We start from the raw sequence: 17,215 nt of genomic DNA on the forward strand, positions 1-17,215 counted from the left end.
ACGAATCTTCATCTTCCGTTTGTCGATTAGGGCGTCCGCCTCTAAACAAAAGTGTGCAAAAATGCTCCTAGACGACGACGACGTGCATTCGAAATCGATTGTGACAACACGATGAAAAGAATCCGACCAGGTGGAACGCGAAATTCTGGCGGTTGTTTAATGCCACCGAGTGGCCTTGAACTATTATGGAGCATCGTCTCTATTCCGAGCACTCGGAGCGTACGGCACCGACGACACGTTGAGTTCGGTTTCACCGTTCGCGACACGTTGCAACGATTCAACGAATCGCGTCGAGTGGCTCGTATTCCATTTTAATGGAGGCGCACCGTAGTCTGTGGCTGACGATCGAAATTGTCCTGGTTTCTCATCCCAGCGACGCCGGAGTGTTCTACTAATATTTAACGAGCGAACCAGGGTGGGGAGGGTGACGGGGGGCGGAGAGAGTTTCGTGTGCAACGATCCTGCGCGAATTTGTTTCTGTTTCTGGTCCCGCAGCTTAATTGTACTCACGCTTAACGCGCCTCGCTGATATCCACGATATACGCTTTCAATTGTATCATGATCCCGCCTAAATGTTTCTGTCGGTGATTTGACCGGAACTTATCTTGCTGCAAGCATTTTGTTTCGACCGCGAGATTAATCACGGAGTCGGAACGAAAGTGGAATGTTTTCGGTGAGCTATCTCTGTATTTTATGCACCGACAATTCTGTACGAGTGCTTTTTAATCGGACATTAAAAGTTGACAGTTTTTTAGCACTTTGTTCACCGCAGGTCTGTCAACAGAATTTTCAATTATTCTGTTATACTAAGAAGAAACTTAAAATTCTTCTTATTCTTTGATAATCCCAAACGAAATTATTAATTGTGTTATCAGGAATGGCTGGCTAGTATACGACTAAAATTGCTATTCTCATCGGCAATTAACCCTTAGCATTAGGAAGATTTTGTTTTATATATCTACTATTGTGATTTTGTTATGCAAAGTTTTGAATTGAAATAAAAATCATTACACTGCTATGAAATTGTATAGGAATTAATAAATAAAAGATTTTGTGTTTTTATTTATGTATTTTACGTGATTACCTTGAGAAATAATGATTTAGTGTCGCCGTATCGTCGACATTCGAATGCAAAGAGTTAATTATAAAGTCTTCTCAAAGTTAATTACAAAGTACTTTCAAAAGTCATATTATAAAGCGATAATAATTTTGTCGGATATTTGTCTTGTTTCGTTCAAATATTAATATTTCACAGCAAATTTATCGAGCTTTTATTATGCACAGCTCAGTGTCATTGAAAAGTATATTAATATGCTTCTGATAAACAAAAGTGATCGTCTTATATTTACATTTCTCTGGAACGTATTATCTCTAAATTGTTAAATTAACGTGGAAAATGTAATGTTCCCTCATTCACGTTTTCTAGCCATAAAGCATTTAATTCCCGATAAAAAATGCATTACAATTTATACAATATAATTAAATTCAGTCACTTTGACCGGTTTGACTTCCCAATGTTAATTAAAATTAATTGCATACCTGGCCCGCCTGTCCCGACGTGTTTTGCAATGTTGTGATGCTATAATAACCATTAACGCTGTTGCAGCGTCATGCGAATTTGAGTGGTTAACGACCGCTGCAGCGACACTGACTTCAATTACGGTGTCGCTGCCTTCGTACAGATTGTTTGAGAAGCGCCAGTGCCAACAAACGAGAAGTGATTATATAAAAAATAAATAAAGAATATTTCTGATGATTGAGGCTCTGTTTCTGACAAAATTGAGTTTGGGTCGAATACTCTGCATAAATTGTACGTATGCGCGTCATTTATTTATTATAATAAAATCTCGATATAGCAAACTAAAGCACGAACAAGAGACGTCTGCTGTAATAAAGTAGGTCTCCCGAATGCGCATGTTAAAAGAGTGACAAACTACTTTGCCTGCTTCTACTTACGCAGATGCGTGTTTTGAATTAAAATTAAGCTTGGAAAGTTTAGTTTCATAGAGAAGTTCTCATGTTATTATTATCCCTTAACGGTAGAAAGCCGGGATACTCCTGTCATAACAGTTTTCAGGTCGGAAATAAACCGCACCTTTGTGCAAAACAATCCAACGAAACAAGAGAAGTAATTATAAAGGCGTGTTTTATCTTACAATTAAGAGCTATATTAAGCTAGATATTATATATTATATATTATCTATATTAGCTATATTAAGAGCTATATTCAAATTAAGTATGTATTTAAATGAATCACGAATTTTTCTCCGATGTACTTCGAAGTTCACTATATCCAAACTTTATTGCACTTTTCATTGGTAACGATTCCATAGTTACTAAAATTACACTTGTAATTTGTATGATCAAATTTAATTACCTTTAGCAATCTTGATGCATCTACTTATTTATTATGTCTATTTTGTTACATCAATGTATAAACTTCACATTGAAATAAAATAGAAAGACTGTTTCGACAGTTGTTCCACAGTGCATTGTATTGCAACAGCTAACGGATTTTCAGTCGCAACAATATTTTACAATACGTGTTAAGTCGGAAATTGTTGGGACCAACCCTACACCGGACACGAAGAAAGGGATCAACTTATTTTCCGAGCAAGGAAAACATCGGTTTCCATTCCGTTTTGTGAGCCAACAATACAATAAAACGAGAGCGTTCAATTGAAAGCGTTTTCATCTTCACCTATCGTCGGATCAGCCTCGAAATGCGCGTGTTCAAACACGGGCTTGCCAGATCTCTCGAGCTTCTTCTGCCGAAGCGGATATTTTAGGGCTCACCGATCACGAATCTTTTGTTACTCTTCCGGACAAATGCACGCGTTATTATCAATTTCACGAACGTTTCCCACGGTTGGTTAAACCGACCGCTTTTGAAGCGAACGGGACCTGGTAAGCGAAGCGCGAGAGATGGAATTAAATCGTTATTAAATCCATTTCCCGTTCTACGACGCATGCAGAAATTGTACCTGCGATCGAGCATGGAGCTAGCGCTATGTTAGGCGAGTGCACACGGTGTCGATGTAAATTAATTTCAACTTGCAAACATATTACATTTATTGAACGTATCACCTACGTATCAACAATGTTGATATCAAATTCTCTTTCTGATTTTAGGATCGAGAGAGTCGAGATTCGCTACGGTCGCGAATCTATCTTTCGTGCTACGTACGGATATTTCCTGCAACGTTTTTTCTGTTCACCGCGAGTTCCAAAGACAGCCATTTCGACGCAGCCGCCGTTGAACAGACACACTCGACGAGGTATTGTTTTTTAACCAACAAAATAGCGGCGAGGGACTTTTTACTACGATTTCCCTTTGCGTTCGGGAACGAGTGGCGAACCATGTCCCCGAATTTATAGTCTCGTGAGCAACAAGAAAGAATCCCCTCAATTGTAGACAAAGAGATAGTCTGGTGTAATGGGTACAAACATCAATGTTTTTGGCATACACTGACTTTTCACGTGCACTGATACAGTTCTAAGAAGACTTGAAAAGTCTTTTATGAAAACAGAAAAATTAATCTTATAGCCACTATTGTTCAGATAATTCATTTTTTCAATTTTTATCGTGTTCATTGGTTTCGCGGAACAATTTTCATTGCAACAGAATAGCCATATTTAGCCAAGAAAAGTGTGTTCAATGATTTAAATAATTAAGTGGAATGTCCATAAAATTTCAAAAATATTAATTGAATTCAGTGTCTAATATCTTATAAGAATGCACTGATACAGTTCTAAGAAGACTTAAAAAATCTTTTATGAAAACAGAAAAATTGCTCTTATAGCCACTATTGTTCAGATAATTCATTTTTTCAATTTTTCAATTTTTATCTTGTTAATTGGTTTCGCGGAACAATTTTCATGACAACAGAATAGCCATATTTAGCCAAGTAAAGGGTGTTCAATGATTTAAATAATGAAGTGGAATGTCCATAAAATTTCAAAAATATTAACTGAATTCGGTGTTTAATATTTTATAAGAATGCACTGATACAGTTCTAAGGAGACTTAAAAAATCTTTTATGAAAACAGAAAAATTGCTCTTATAGCCACTATTGTTCAGATAATTCATTTTTTCAATTTTTCAATTTTTATCGTGTTCATTGATTTCGCGGAACAATTTTCATGGCAACAGGATAGCCATATTTAGCCAAGTAAAAGGGTGTTCAATGATTTAAATAATGAAGTGGAATGTCCATAAAATTTCAAAAATATTAACTGAATTCAGTGTCTAATGTTTTATAAGAATGCACTGATACAGTTCTAAGAAGACTTAAAAAATCTTTTATGAAAACAGAAAAATTGCTCTTATAGCCACTATTGTTCAGATAATTCATTTTTTCAATTTTTCAATTTTTATCTTGTTAATTGGTTTCGCGGAACAATTTTCATGACAATAGAATAGCCATATTTAGCCAAGAAAAGTGTGTTCAATGATTTAAATAATGAAGTAGAATGTCCATAAAATTTCAAAAATATTGATTGAATTCGGTATTTAATATTTTATAAGACTACACGTCACTTTTCAACGATTTACACCAAACTCTCTCCTTACTGAAAAAAAAAGAGTTCGCAAATGGCCGTCGCGGCGAAAGGGAAACGACAACTGTTCTCCCGGGACGACATGCTAAATCATTCGTTCAGCTACTAACACGTTCACGGACATGCACGGTGTTCGCAATTCGTACGACAGCCTGTAATACATGTAATCGGGACGATGAAAGAAAGCGTCGTGGCATTTGCAACGTTTACGTGTGTCTGAAAGGAACGCGTTTAACCCTCGTCAAACCGATTCCGGATACATTTCAAACCACCTAAGTTATTAATTCTGATTTTTCCAGAGCGATTTGAAACCTTTTCGTTGACGAAATTGTTGCAGTACATATTTATTTTGGAGACTCTGTCATATGAAATACAACATAATGCATCACGATGAAACGTGAAACAACGACATTGAAATTTGGATCTGAACAGATCCAGGATCTATTCTTCGGTATCCAAGGTGATCATTTGTCCGGGGGTTAAACGCGTCTGTGCTGCAGATTTCTACACTTATATGTCGACCGTTGATCGATGTACTTACCCTTCGTGAAAGAGTGGCGATTGTGTGCAGAACTGGACCTTTGGTTAGTTTCTTCAGAAGCGGCTCCAGCTGCAACAAACAAACATAACGATTCAGTAAGGCTACTGGCGAATTTGTAACTTTTTCCAGAATTTAATTCTTTGCACTCGGATAGCGTCTGAAAATAGGATAACTCGTTAAGAATTCTTGTATCATTCTTCGAAATTTTAGAGTTTTTCAGAATTTTACCAAATTCCGTTGCGCTAAAAAAAAATTAAAATGCAATTAATCAAATAGAATTAAAATACTCGCACTCTTATTCGGGCAGCATCAAATTTTCCTCGTCGAGTGGGACATTAAGGTTGAAACGCGGCACAGAATTACGAAGCGTGAAAGTGCATAGACGAGGACAAACTTTTCGACGTATTTCTTGCGAGATTGCCAGGCATTTCGCCTGAAAACGGATGCACAGGGTGTACTACAAATTCTCTGCAGATACTCGTGTGTCATTTTCACCGTGTCAGGTCGCGTGTCTTTAAATACTTTGGAGTGCATGTGCTTGCGTCGGCCACCCGCGTCTAACTATTCATCAAAGTTGCTCCCGAGAGAGCTCGCAGAATGGATCCCTTTATGCCGGCACCCATTGACTCGGCAGAAGGCTAACTATCGCGAGATATGGCTGCGACTGCCGGCCACGTCGCTAACAAGCTTATTAACGGCGTCTTCATTAGCGCCCCACCGCACCTAATAAACACCTTGGGACGCCGAGAAATACGTCTTACAGGCAGAATGCCGCATTCACCCCAATTATCTATCGCGAGGGGTATAATTGGCTGCGTAAATAGTCCAACTGCTCTTTCGGTTCGAGAACACGACCGGAACCAGACAAAACATCTAGTTGTTCTACACCAATTTAGTCCAAGATCACCACGAGGAACATAAGTCGAATTGAATTATTCAAATTACGAAGAACTTTGCGGTTCTCGAGTTTCTTTGAAAACGTCGAGCTCGCTAACAAGGTTGTTAGAATGCAGCTTGAGAATTTTGCGAATTAACTAGTATTTTTATCATTTCGCGTACACGTTCAAATGTATACGCATTTAATCCGTTAAGTGGAAATAACGGTTCCGCCCGTAAACATTTTCGGTGCCAAACTCGAATTTGGCGAGCAACGCCAGCAGCATATTTAACAGTTTAAAAACCACGTAAATTGTTTCTAACTGTGCAAAAAAAAATTTTTATGATACACATTCTCTTGCTCTTATTTTAAAATCTGAAATTACATTATAGCGTCATTATAGTTATACTGAATGATTAGAAAATAAACAATGTTAAGAAGGAATTCAAATAGTTTGTAAACTTTGTTCGCAATAATTTCAATTCTATTAAGAGTTCTTTTTTTTCTTAATTTCATTGGAACTTAAAAATACTATTTCCCAAGTTTTATTTCATATTAACACTAAACCTACCAAGCAGTAATACCAACTGGCATGTACTGCTTCACAAAAATGAGAAGACCGAATTTATTTAGAATTTGTAAAGTGTTTATTATAAAATTTATTCCAATGATATAACTTATTCAAGCGTTTTCCACGAAAGAGTCTCGGAGCTTTTCAGAATTGCAAAATAAGAAAGCGGTCACTTTGACCGCGGTAGGTTTAGTGTTAACATTACTTTATTAATTTGTTCTATTACAAGTGGCACAGTGTCCACATTTATTGTATTCACGCGCACGTTTCTTTGAAAAGAAATCGTAAGATTTATTGTGTAGAACAAAGCTGTTCAATAAGCCTCGTGGCGAGCAAGGGCATAGCTATGTGCAAGCGTATTAGCGGAGTGGGGACGTGAGAAAAGAAACAGCAAACTTTTTATGTTTTCGTGCCATCCTTCCTTTCTCACTCGCTAATTCTACCTCGCTAACTGTCACCGTCTTCAGCCAAATAACGTATCATTATTGGTGAGGAGACCCACGAGAAGCTAAGAAAGGGGCACCATTGCCCTAAGGAGTGGGACTTAGAGCTCGCCAATCGGTGTTTGCCCCGAGTTAAAAATCGCTGCCCACACGGGGAAGTTGTTGAACAGCTCTGGTCTAAAATGTCCAATCCAGTGATATTAATATTCTCGACTGAAAAATCACCGAACAGAAGAAGAATACAGAGAACCTTCTAATAAAATATTTTCTACGATAGAACCTCGGTTAACCGAACTAGATTTTCCACGATCTTTACTATTTAGATTTTTAATTATTCCAAGTAATAACGATGAAACTATAAAAGAACCTCGATTAAACCTCAACTAATTGTGTTGATAATTTATCGGGAATAAAAAGAAATTAACTACCAATTTCGAATTCAGATAGAACTACTGCATATCAAAGATAATGAAACTGTATACGTAATGTATTCGTGCCTCGATAAACCAGCTCACAAGATCGAAAGTTTGCACAGTAGCAGCATGACGACGTGAAAAATACAAACATCGCATTTGGGGATCCGCGAAATCACGATAAAATCTGCGAAAGCTTCGAGCATCTCAAAGCACATTATATCCGCAGGAACGCGACGCCGCGTCGTTTAAAACGGAAGAAAACCGGCCCATAAAAATGATCCGCGGCGGTCGTTTCCGTGCGAGACATTAAGGAAAATAAGAGGAAGAAGATCAGGCATGAAATGATAAACGCGACGGTTTCCTTTTCCGAGCCGGTATAATAACGAAATTTCGGCGGAAGCTTACGCTTGCCGGATCATTTCACCGACGATCGATTCGAGATTCTAGCCGAACGAACCGGTTTACATCGCGCCTAGAACGACCCGCCGACGCGTTCAATATTTTATACGCTGCACATGGTCCCCGTGCAGTGATATCGACCGCGTGGCATTCAATATATCAGGCGACAATGGGGTAGACGGCATAATTCAATGCATCACGATCGGGGCGCGAAGCAATCGTGTTAGCCCCGCCAAGGATTTCGTTGCCAGATATTCATTAACGCGCACAATCTGTTCGCGCGCGCGAAGTTATTATTAACCAGCCGCGTTGTCCAGCGCGCGTGCTAAATGTTAATTAATTCCCGTTCTGGCAGCATCTGCTACATTCCGAGTCAGACCGGCGTACGTTCGAGTATTTCAAAAACTGGCCAAAAGAGAATTGAAAATATTTTGCGTAAAATATGCAATTTTTGCCTTATTATTAAGATTCGTCATCCAAGAATTTAAGATTTGTCATCCAATTAAGATATGTCATCCAAGAATTTTCGTACTTAATTATTAGTTAAATAAGCACAATGCTATAGTTAGTTTGCTGCCTTTTAACACCCAAGAAATATAGTTCAAATGTTATTTCAGTTTTTTTTAAATGGCACCAAAGTGGTACACCAGTGTAGCACCAGCGTGGTGCTACAGGACGGCATAGTGTTAAGAAAGCAGAACGCTTCATAATAGAATCAAATAAAAGAAAATACAGGGTTCCCCGGAAAGAATCATCCGATTTCAAAAATTTATATTTTAAAAAATTACGCACAGAAAATTATAATTCAAACACGAACTAACTCATTTAAATCCATAATTACGAAAACAGATTAGTATCAACATAAACGAAGATGTAGTATTTACAAGCATTTAGAAATTTGTGAATTTTTTATTCCATGCATTTTTTGTATTAAATACATAAATAATTGCATCGTTTCATTCCTAAACACTTTCGCTCTCATAAAAACGAATAGAATAATTTTGGTCAGTTTTTGAGGTCAAATACTCCTTCGTGCGGCATGAAACAGCCGTTTCACACAGAATTCTGTGTCTAGCAAGCAGAATCGTTGATTCAGATCCCTTTTAGCCGCCGCTTCGATTATGGGATAGATTGTCAGGACGAAGATCGATGTCTCGCGAAGATCACCTGGGGACATTCGAATGCGTTTGAACTTTGAGTTATCGAGTCTTCGAAGTGAACTATCAACGATCCTCCCCTGTGCACAGTTATAAAGATTGCACGGGAACGGGAATCTTGCGATTCAAAAGTCGTATGATCGAAAGTTGAACTCCCGGAAGAATTGGAATTCTAACGCGAGATCAGAGACCTTTTGAGATTACGTATAGCAAGGGATAACACACTTTCGACAAGGAAGAATCGTGAACGATACGTCTGCGGTAAAAGCTTCTAGAATTTCTTCACTTTTGCACGGATTTCTTACAATAATTTTGAAGTGAATTTCGATTAACACGTTCCGTGCCACGTGTACCATAAATGGTACACGTTAAACTTGACCATCAGGCCACGTGTACCATAAATGGTACACGCGGACATATTTATTTAAAGCGCTGAAGACATACATTTTGTGACAAATTTGATTGTATAAAATATATTTCCACCAAAAGGATGAGAGGCATTGTAAAAAATGCTGTATAGAACAAAGCACATAAATTTGTTTAATCGTTATATACACAATAACTATTAATTACAATGTTTGACTTTTTTAAAGCAAGAGCTGCATAAAAACGGTTGATTCGGGCAATCACTACTTATCTACTGATGATATAATGAAATATTATGTGATAATGTATCAATCTTTAGTCAAAACATCAAATGGCCTGAACGATAAGTTAGGCAAAAATGGCTTGGCACGGAACGTGTTAAGCATGAATTGTAATCTTGTACTTGAACGCTGTTACAAGAGCCGTAGACAAAGTGTTTGTGGAATGCTATATCTTCGATTGAAGCGTGTCATCAATGATGCCATCTATCTATTATTAGGTAAAAATTCACGATGATGCAACCAACTGTTCGTATGCTGTTACGGTATTGACACAGTCTTGCTATTAGATAAATTGTTGAAATGAAAACTTCGTGCAATAAAGTCAGAAATATTTCTTTGTCGGAACATTTCAAACAACTGAACGCACTTTGGGACAATGTAGAACTGTCAGAACATTCTTTAAAAAATGAGTAACAGGAACTATTATTTACAACATATATAAATATTTATTATATATAAATATAAATATAATAAATATAATAAATAATAAATAAATATAAAAATATATAATAAATAATATAATGAATATACTATATAAATATTTATTTCTTTTCTTGATCAACGCAACGAGTTGGTAATAATGTAATAATACTTTCAAATTGTTTAAACTAATTGGAAGAAATTTGCGTTGATAATTTCTACGTAGATACCATAGAGGAGATCCGCAATTATTCTACTCGAATTAGGTCTCGGTGAAGTTTAAACGTTTCCGAACGGGTCTCCTTGGCTTTGTGGCGAGCGTCATGCGAACGTTCGCGTCGGCTTGGTCTCCGCATTTGCCAAAGCGGGTACGTCGATAACGGCCGTGTCGAGGCACGCTCATTTGCCGCGAACAAACTACATTACTCTCGAGCGGCGTCTTGGCCCAGATGTGCATGCAGTGGCAAACGTGAGCCGCCCGGGTAGCAACAATAGGTGGTTGAACTTCGACATTTGCGAAGGCCGCCTTCAGACCTCCACCGGCGGCGTCGCCTGGAGACGTTCGGCGAACCAATCGCGTAGAAGTCGTTCGTGTCCGCAGCCGTAAATTACGCTGATCACTGGCATTCGTCGTCAAGGCGTATTCAATGAAACTCGGAAGCAACCGGCGAGAACGGTCACGGAAATGCGAGACATCGCCGCGTAACGAAACTTGACTTTTTGCGCCTTGATTAACTGCGGTGATCTCGGAATTTCTGGGCCTAATTAGTCAAACGGGCGCGCTTGTTTCTGGGTTAGAGTACACGTTCCGAAACGTTTCGGAGCCTTTGCCAGGAATTCCTTTGAGGACGCCCAGTTTCTGCCTGCTCGCAACAGATGTGCAGAATGTCTTCGTTGATCGATGGTGTGTACGCTCGGCAAGTTCTTTTGTCGTTCGCTATAAACAAGGCATGCGGCCGGTATACTCTCGTAACGAGTAAAATGTAAATTTCCGCGAGACGCTACCTTTCTAGCAAAGTTTAAAAATTTCACGAAGTTTCTGCATTGTACTTTATCATCCTTCGTCGCTCTTTGCGTCCGGTGGACACAGAATCCACGGAGTCCGGAGGGAGAGCTATTCTTACCGCTGTTCGTACGAGCTACTTTCGGTGCACCAAGTGTCAAGAGTCTCACGCTAGTGAACCTACATCCGAAAATAGCCGGACTCTTGTCTCCGTTCGGGTAATCTATGAATGAAACTGCATCACCGCCACGCGATCCCCGCACGATCAATCCCATTCTACGAGCTTCGGTCACACAACGCCACTGTCAACACTTTTTTATGGCTTCGACTCTTCGCGTGTTTCCCGATCGTTAAAGACTCTTGCTCGTGAAAGTTGGTTTTAAACGACGGGACTGGTTTAGACTACTGCAAGACCTTTTATTTCAGGACCCCGAGTCTATGTTTAATTCTAACAATGCCATCGTTGAACTAGATAGTTAATGAAAGAGTGGAGTAGTAAATTACGGCGCGGTAACGACGAGAACGGTTACGAAAAAGCGAGTTATTAATGCAAGATGCAGCACTATCGGATCCTGGGTCTAGGTCTCATTAGTATAGCGCATCTAGCGAATGAGAACAGGAAAATCTTGATGACACAGAATCGGTCTAGGAAGTATCTACCTCGATAAAAAGCTAGTGTATCGCCGAAAAGCAGTGTCACAAAACATAACAATAATGCTTTCACTGCAATGTACTGCGAAAGATGATCGACAACGATTATCATCCAACTTCCTCCATCCAGCAAGCATGAATACGCAAGTTCCATTTCCTGTTACGGAGATAAAGATTGAACTTCGTAGCGCAATAACGGTAATAGGACATGAAAAATTCATAGCTGATATTCAAACGAAAATTCGCGAAGAAACGGAGTAAGAAGAGTCCGGAGGGAATTATCGCCCAGCACTTGCGACAGCATAAATAATCGCACGCGAAGTTACAATAACTACACAAGAGCGACCGCGTTAAATATTAACACGTTCCGTGCCGAGCTTTTTTTACTCGAATCTTCACACTTTGATATTTTACTAAAACTTGATGTATTACGTGCAATTATTAATTCTCGTACACATAACAACGTAACATAAACTTATCAACGCCCATTCTTGCGGTGGAAATTGATTCTTCGGTTCTAAATTTCTTGTAAACAATTTGTTCAGTTCACTAAGTAAACATGCAAGCGTGTACCATCGATGGTACACGTGGCACGGAACGTGTTAAAGAACCGCGTACAGCGTGAACTTCTTTGTCAAGACTCGCTGAAATCTGCGTCGCCCTCGGGACGAACTTTCAAACATCGTTTCCTATTCCTCGAGACGCCGATGTGTTCTCAACGACGAGGGTCCAAGACAGCTTCGGGCCGGAATCGTTTTATCGAAATTTCAACTCTTCGGATAAGTTACTGCGTCGGACAGCACGGGTCCCTTATCCTTCGTGACGCTATTTCCCGATCCACTGCCGTCTCATCCACTAATCCGTAATCCGTGCTATTAAAACGTCGCTATCATGGACCGTCGTGTCCCGATAATGAAAATCTGAGAGCCCGTAATTCTGACGGCGAGCCGTAATTTCGATGGAGTAACGACGGACGATCAGGGATTGTTACTCTCGGAATGAAACGCCATTACCTTCATCGCTCGGGATACAGTAAATTCTCTCTAATTGTCCATCAGCTTGTAAACAAAAATGGGCGATCCGGGACGAGGAGATACGATTATTCGAGCCTCTCGTTTTTATAGCCGTCGATTGTCAGCAACTATAAAAACGAGCTGCAAGGATCGAATAATCGTATCTCTTCTTCCTAAATCGTCCATTTTTGTTTACGAGCTGAGGATCAATTAGAGAGAATTTACTGTATATGGGAGCCTGCTTATTTCTGCCAAGCGAACACGCTAACGATTCCGGTGTTGATTTTTCATTCGCTATACCGGGTATGGCAGTATTATAATACAGGACTTGCGTATATTAATTTTATTGGAGATAAATACTGTAAAATTAATACTTCACAATCATGTAGAGAACATTAACACATTAACTTCCAAGCCTATTTTGAACAGATCTGAATAGATACGTCCTGGTGGGCGTCTACCACGAGATATCTCGTAGTTGGCAGCGAATGGGTTAATTCGAAGTAGTCGTATTTCAATTTTTCTAGCGCGAAATGCAATAAAAATGATACGATTTAATAATTATTATCAAATATCAACAGCAAACATTCTTAAAATTTCTTACACAGCAACTAGTTTTAACACTAGGTACATGGAACGCAGCATTTTGACAAGTTCCAAATTGTTTAATTTACGATCATTGATGTTATAACGACACATTTAAGGGGAATTTATTCAATAAATTTGTTTCTTTGGACATATAAAGTCTGAACAAATATACGCGTCTTATTTTTATGAAGGAACATAAAATAGTTGCTTCTATTGCCCCACAAACTTAGTGTTAAACATTATTTAAACATATACAATTGTTACTAAATATCTAAAACAGTCTATTATATATAGAATAATTCATATATCTTGTACGATTAGAATAGGTAAAATTTTTTAACACTTTATCGACCGCTAGCCTATTTATCGGCTTTTCGATTGCCAATGTTTATCGATCGCTAGCCTATTAATCGGCTTTTCGATTGCCAATGCTTATCGACCGATAGCCTATTAATCGACTTTTAGCTATCGACGGTTTTCGCTTCTTTACTGTTTTGTTAGTAGCTGACCTCCTGTATGCTGACCTCCCCATATCCTTATGAATTATAATTATAATAATTATATTATTATTTATTATTATTTTTAAAGGAATAAGCACAACACCATGAATAGCGAAAATTTAGCCGGTACTGGGAGCAAATGCGCGCGCGACTAAGCCAGTCCTTACTGAGTGGCAGCCTCAACCACGACCGGACGATAAAGTGTTAAGTTCGAAATTCGACACATTTTCAAAATCAAATTTCTCCAAATCTGAAAATAATAAAGAAGTATAACTTTTTGAAAAAAGTCATCGCATTCTCTAAAGTACAAAAATGCATTAAGTTTCGTTTGCGCGAAAGGATAATACGTTTCGTTACGGTTGTTTCGCGGTACTCTGTAAACGTGGCTTTGAAAAAGAGTTACCACTGTTCTTTCATTCTGGCTGCGGGAACGTATTAGTTACGGTCGCGCGTTAACGCTGCGATTCACCGTTAGAGTGAACAATAAAATCATGAATGGCGGGCAGTTACAGGATGATCATCGACAACGCGAAACGACCGTTTGCCGGCGAGGTTAGTGTGTTTTTAAACGGCCGCCGATGCCCGGTTCTCGCTCGAGCAATTTCGGTATTGATCAACGCGCGGGTCTCGTCGCGAGGACAACGGGAATGAATGCAACAAATCACGGAACAATATTGAACAAGTGGTCGCCACCGTTCGAACGCGGTTTTAGATTTCGACGTTGCCGGTGGAATGGCGAATAGTTGGATTCTTATCAGTTTTTTGGCGAATGTTGCTTTCAACTCATTTTTTAATATATCTGCTTTTATACACTGTAAAACGTACGCTAGAACGAGGTATCGTCAGTTAATCAAACGAACAATTCATCAAACGAACATGGATTGAAAGAACATTGAGTACATTTAATTTTAGAAAGTACAGTAAATTATATGTTACGACAAGAATTCTTATCATAGTGGCGTAATTCAGATTTTCGAAAATTTTGACTTATGATTTTAAAAGTGTACTCTATACATGCCATGGTGTTAGTAAGACAAGTGAAATAAATAATAAAGTTGCGTTAAATTAGCATAACTCTGAATTATCTCAACAACAAATTTGTTCAGTAAACAGTAACACTCCTCGTTTCTCACAATGAGGAAAGCGTAACTTGCGCCATTATAATTCTAACCCACTAAATTATTGTGCCACTTCAAATACATTGAATTTCTCGCAACGAAAATGATTTTCTGTTTAATGTCCATTGTACGAAATTCGTGAAAAGTGGCAAAGTTAAAGGGAAATGTTCGAAGAGTTAGTCCAGCGAGAATCTCTAACTAACAAGTTATTTAGTAATTTAAGAAAACACAGCTTCTGTCAACCGTCCAAATTTTCTTTCGAGTGGAAATGCATCGGATTCGGAGGTGTTGGGCAAAGTGAAATCGCTTTCACGTGTCAACGAATAAAGGGAACGATGCCACCGGCAGAAAGGGATGGCAGCGTTGGCGAAGTAGACGGAGACACCCCGAGGAATAAACATGAGTCGGGGGTGAACCACTCGTATAACGAGCGCGTTCGTTTCAACTTCCTGCCTCGTACGAACGCCTCTGCCAAGTACTACCTCGGCAAATAATCGCCTGATTCACTGTCTCCTCCCGTGCATTATGAATAATTATTCCCTGCAGTCAACACTTCCTCCTCGCGCTCTTCCCCTTCCGTGTTTAATTTTCACGGTGACAGCCCCATCATCGAAATAACTCTACGAAACAAGAATTATAAAATGTGACATTGCTCGCGTATCAGAAGCTCGCTCGGAAATTTTCCCTATCTACCGTAAACAGGTTCCTTAAGCTCGCACCGATAAAATCTGTCCTTGCAATCTTTCTTTTCTGCACATCCTTGGAAGCGCCATTCTTCCTTTAAAATTTCCAAGCAGAATCTCGTGTCAGATTTTAATTATCCGGGGTATACTAAGTAAAATCTAAACAATCATAGTGTTCCTTCAGTGTTTGTATCGATCAAATACAAACTAACTGTTAAAATGGAGCTTTTATAACAGAATTGACGTGTTAATGTGAAAGATAAAAGTTTGCTAAATAACTTACATTTATAAAAGTTTACAGTTAAATTACAGTTAACTTTAAGCGCTGCTCCAAACACTGTAATAATTAAAAGCGTCTTATTTAACCACTTAACTGCGTCGATCTATTTTTAAGATCAACTTTGTATGTGTTTCTATCGATTACACTGGGTGCAGTTTCTTTCCCGGCAAGAAAACCGAAATTGTAGGAGAAGTATTTCTGTTTTAAGATGTAAAATTGCCATTTCCTTGTGACGTGTTGTCACAAGCTAAGAGGTTAATAGGCCAATTTCCCATGTTCAGAAATTGTAAAATGATCATCGATATATTGGGTTGGCAACTAAGTAATTGCCGATTCCAGTTATAGATGCCTCTCACTCCCATTTTTATGATATCCGTAAATGTTATATTATAAAATTATTATTATTATTATTATGTTATTTTTTATTATCCTTGAATGTTAGCAACTGGACAAATTGAATGCAGTGGTCAAGGAAAAGCGACCAGAATTGGTCAATCGTAAAGGTGTCATTTTCCATCAGAACAATGCTAGGCCGCACACGTCTTTGTCCACTCGACAAAAATTGATGGATATTGGTTGGGAATTGATGTTACACCCACCGTATAGCCCTGATCTCGCGCCATCGGATTACCACTTATTTCGATCCCTGGACAACTCCCTTCGTGGTAAAACTTTTAATGACGATGACGCTGTAAAATCTCACTTAACTCAGTTTTTGGCCGAAAAGGATCAGGCTTTCTACGAGCGTGGAATTTTCAAGTTGTCAGAGAGATGGCAAAAGGTCATCGAACAAAATGGAAAATACATTACAGATTAAACTTCATTCCAAGTAAAAAAAATTTTTTATTTCATTGAACAAATCGGCAATTACTTAGTTGCCAACCCAACAGTATAATGTATTAAGAAGACGTTTTCAAGTAGTCATCGATTGTCGATTCCGATCATCACGATGCGATCATCACGAAAAAACAGTGCTATCTTCGGGAAGCTCGAATTCTAATCAATGCAAGAAGCGACAGGAGAAAGAGACTCGCAAAGATAATGAAGCTTCGGAGAATGGACCATTCGGGCACGGCGTGCAGTTTGCAGCGACGTCGCGAAAAAACGTTCGCACCGATTCGCCCCTCTCCAGTGGACATCCATCAAAGGCGATTCTGGTGATCCCGGTGAACCAGAAGGCCCGTAATTCTACCGCGACGTCTCGCGCTCCATAAATTTCTGTCCCGGACAAAAGGATCCGTTACCGGGCTCGTTCCTGGCGATCCTAGATCCTCGGGATCCATAATCGCCGAATTTAGCGAGCCGCGGGAACACGGCCGAAACTATCGAATGTCGCAACGTTCCGCAG

General features: G+C 39.1%; 1 protein-coding gene across 39 annotated transcripts in view; it reads right to left on the reverse strand.

The window, feature by feature from the left end:
- Nucleotides 1-17,215, reverse strand: part of LOC143259034 (uncharacterized) — a 448,485-nt gene that overhangs the window by 40,581 nt on the left and 390,689 nt on the right. For all 39 annotated transcript variants that reach the window (XM_076519815.1, XM_076519809.1, XM_076519803.1 and 36 more), the window contains one exon: nt 5,102-5,170. In XM_076519815.1, the coding sequence (XP_076375930.1) occupies nt 5,102-5,170 (69 nt within the window). The remainder of the gene's footprint in view (nt 1-5,101; nt 5,171-17,215) is intronic.

This window comes from Megalopta genalis, chromosome 3 (assembly GCF_051020955.1).
Source record: "Megalopta genalis isolate 19385.01 chromosome 3, iyMegGena1_principal, whole genome shotgun sequence".
Lineage (NCBI taxonomy): Eukaryota > Metazoa > Arthropoda > Insecta > Hymenoptera > Halictidae > Megalopta > Megalopta genalis.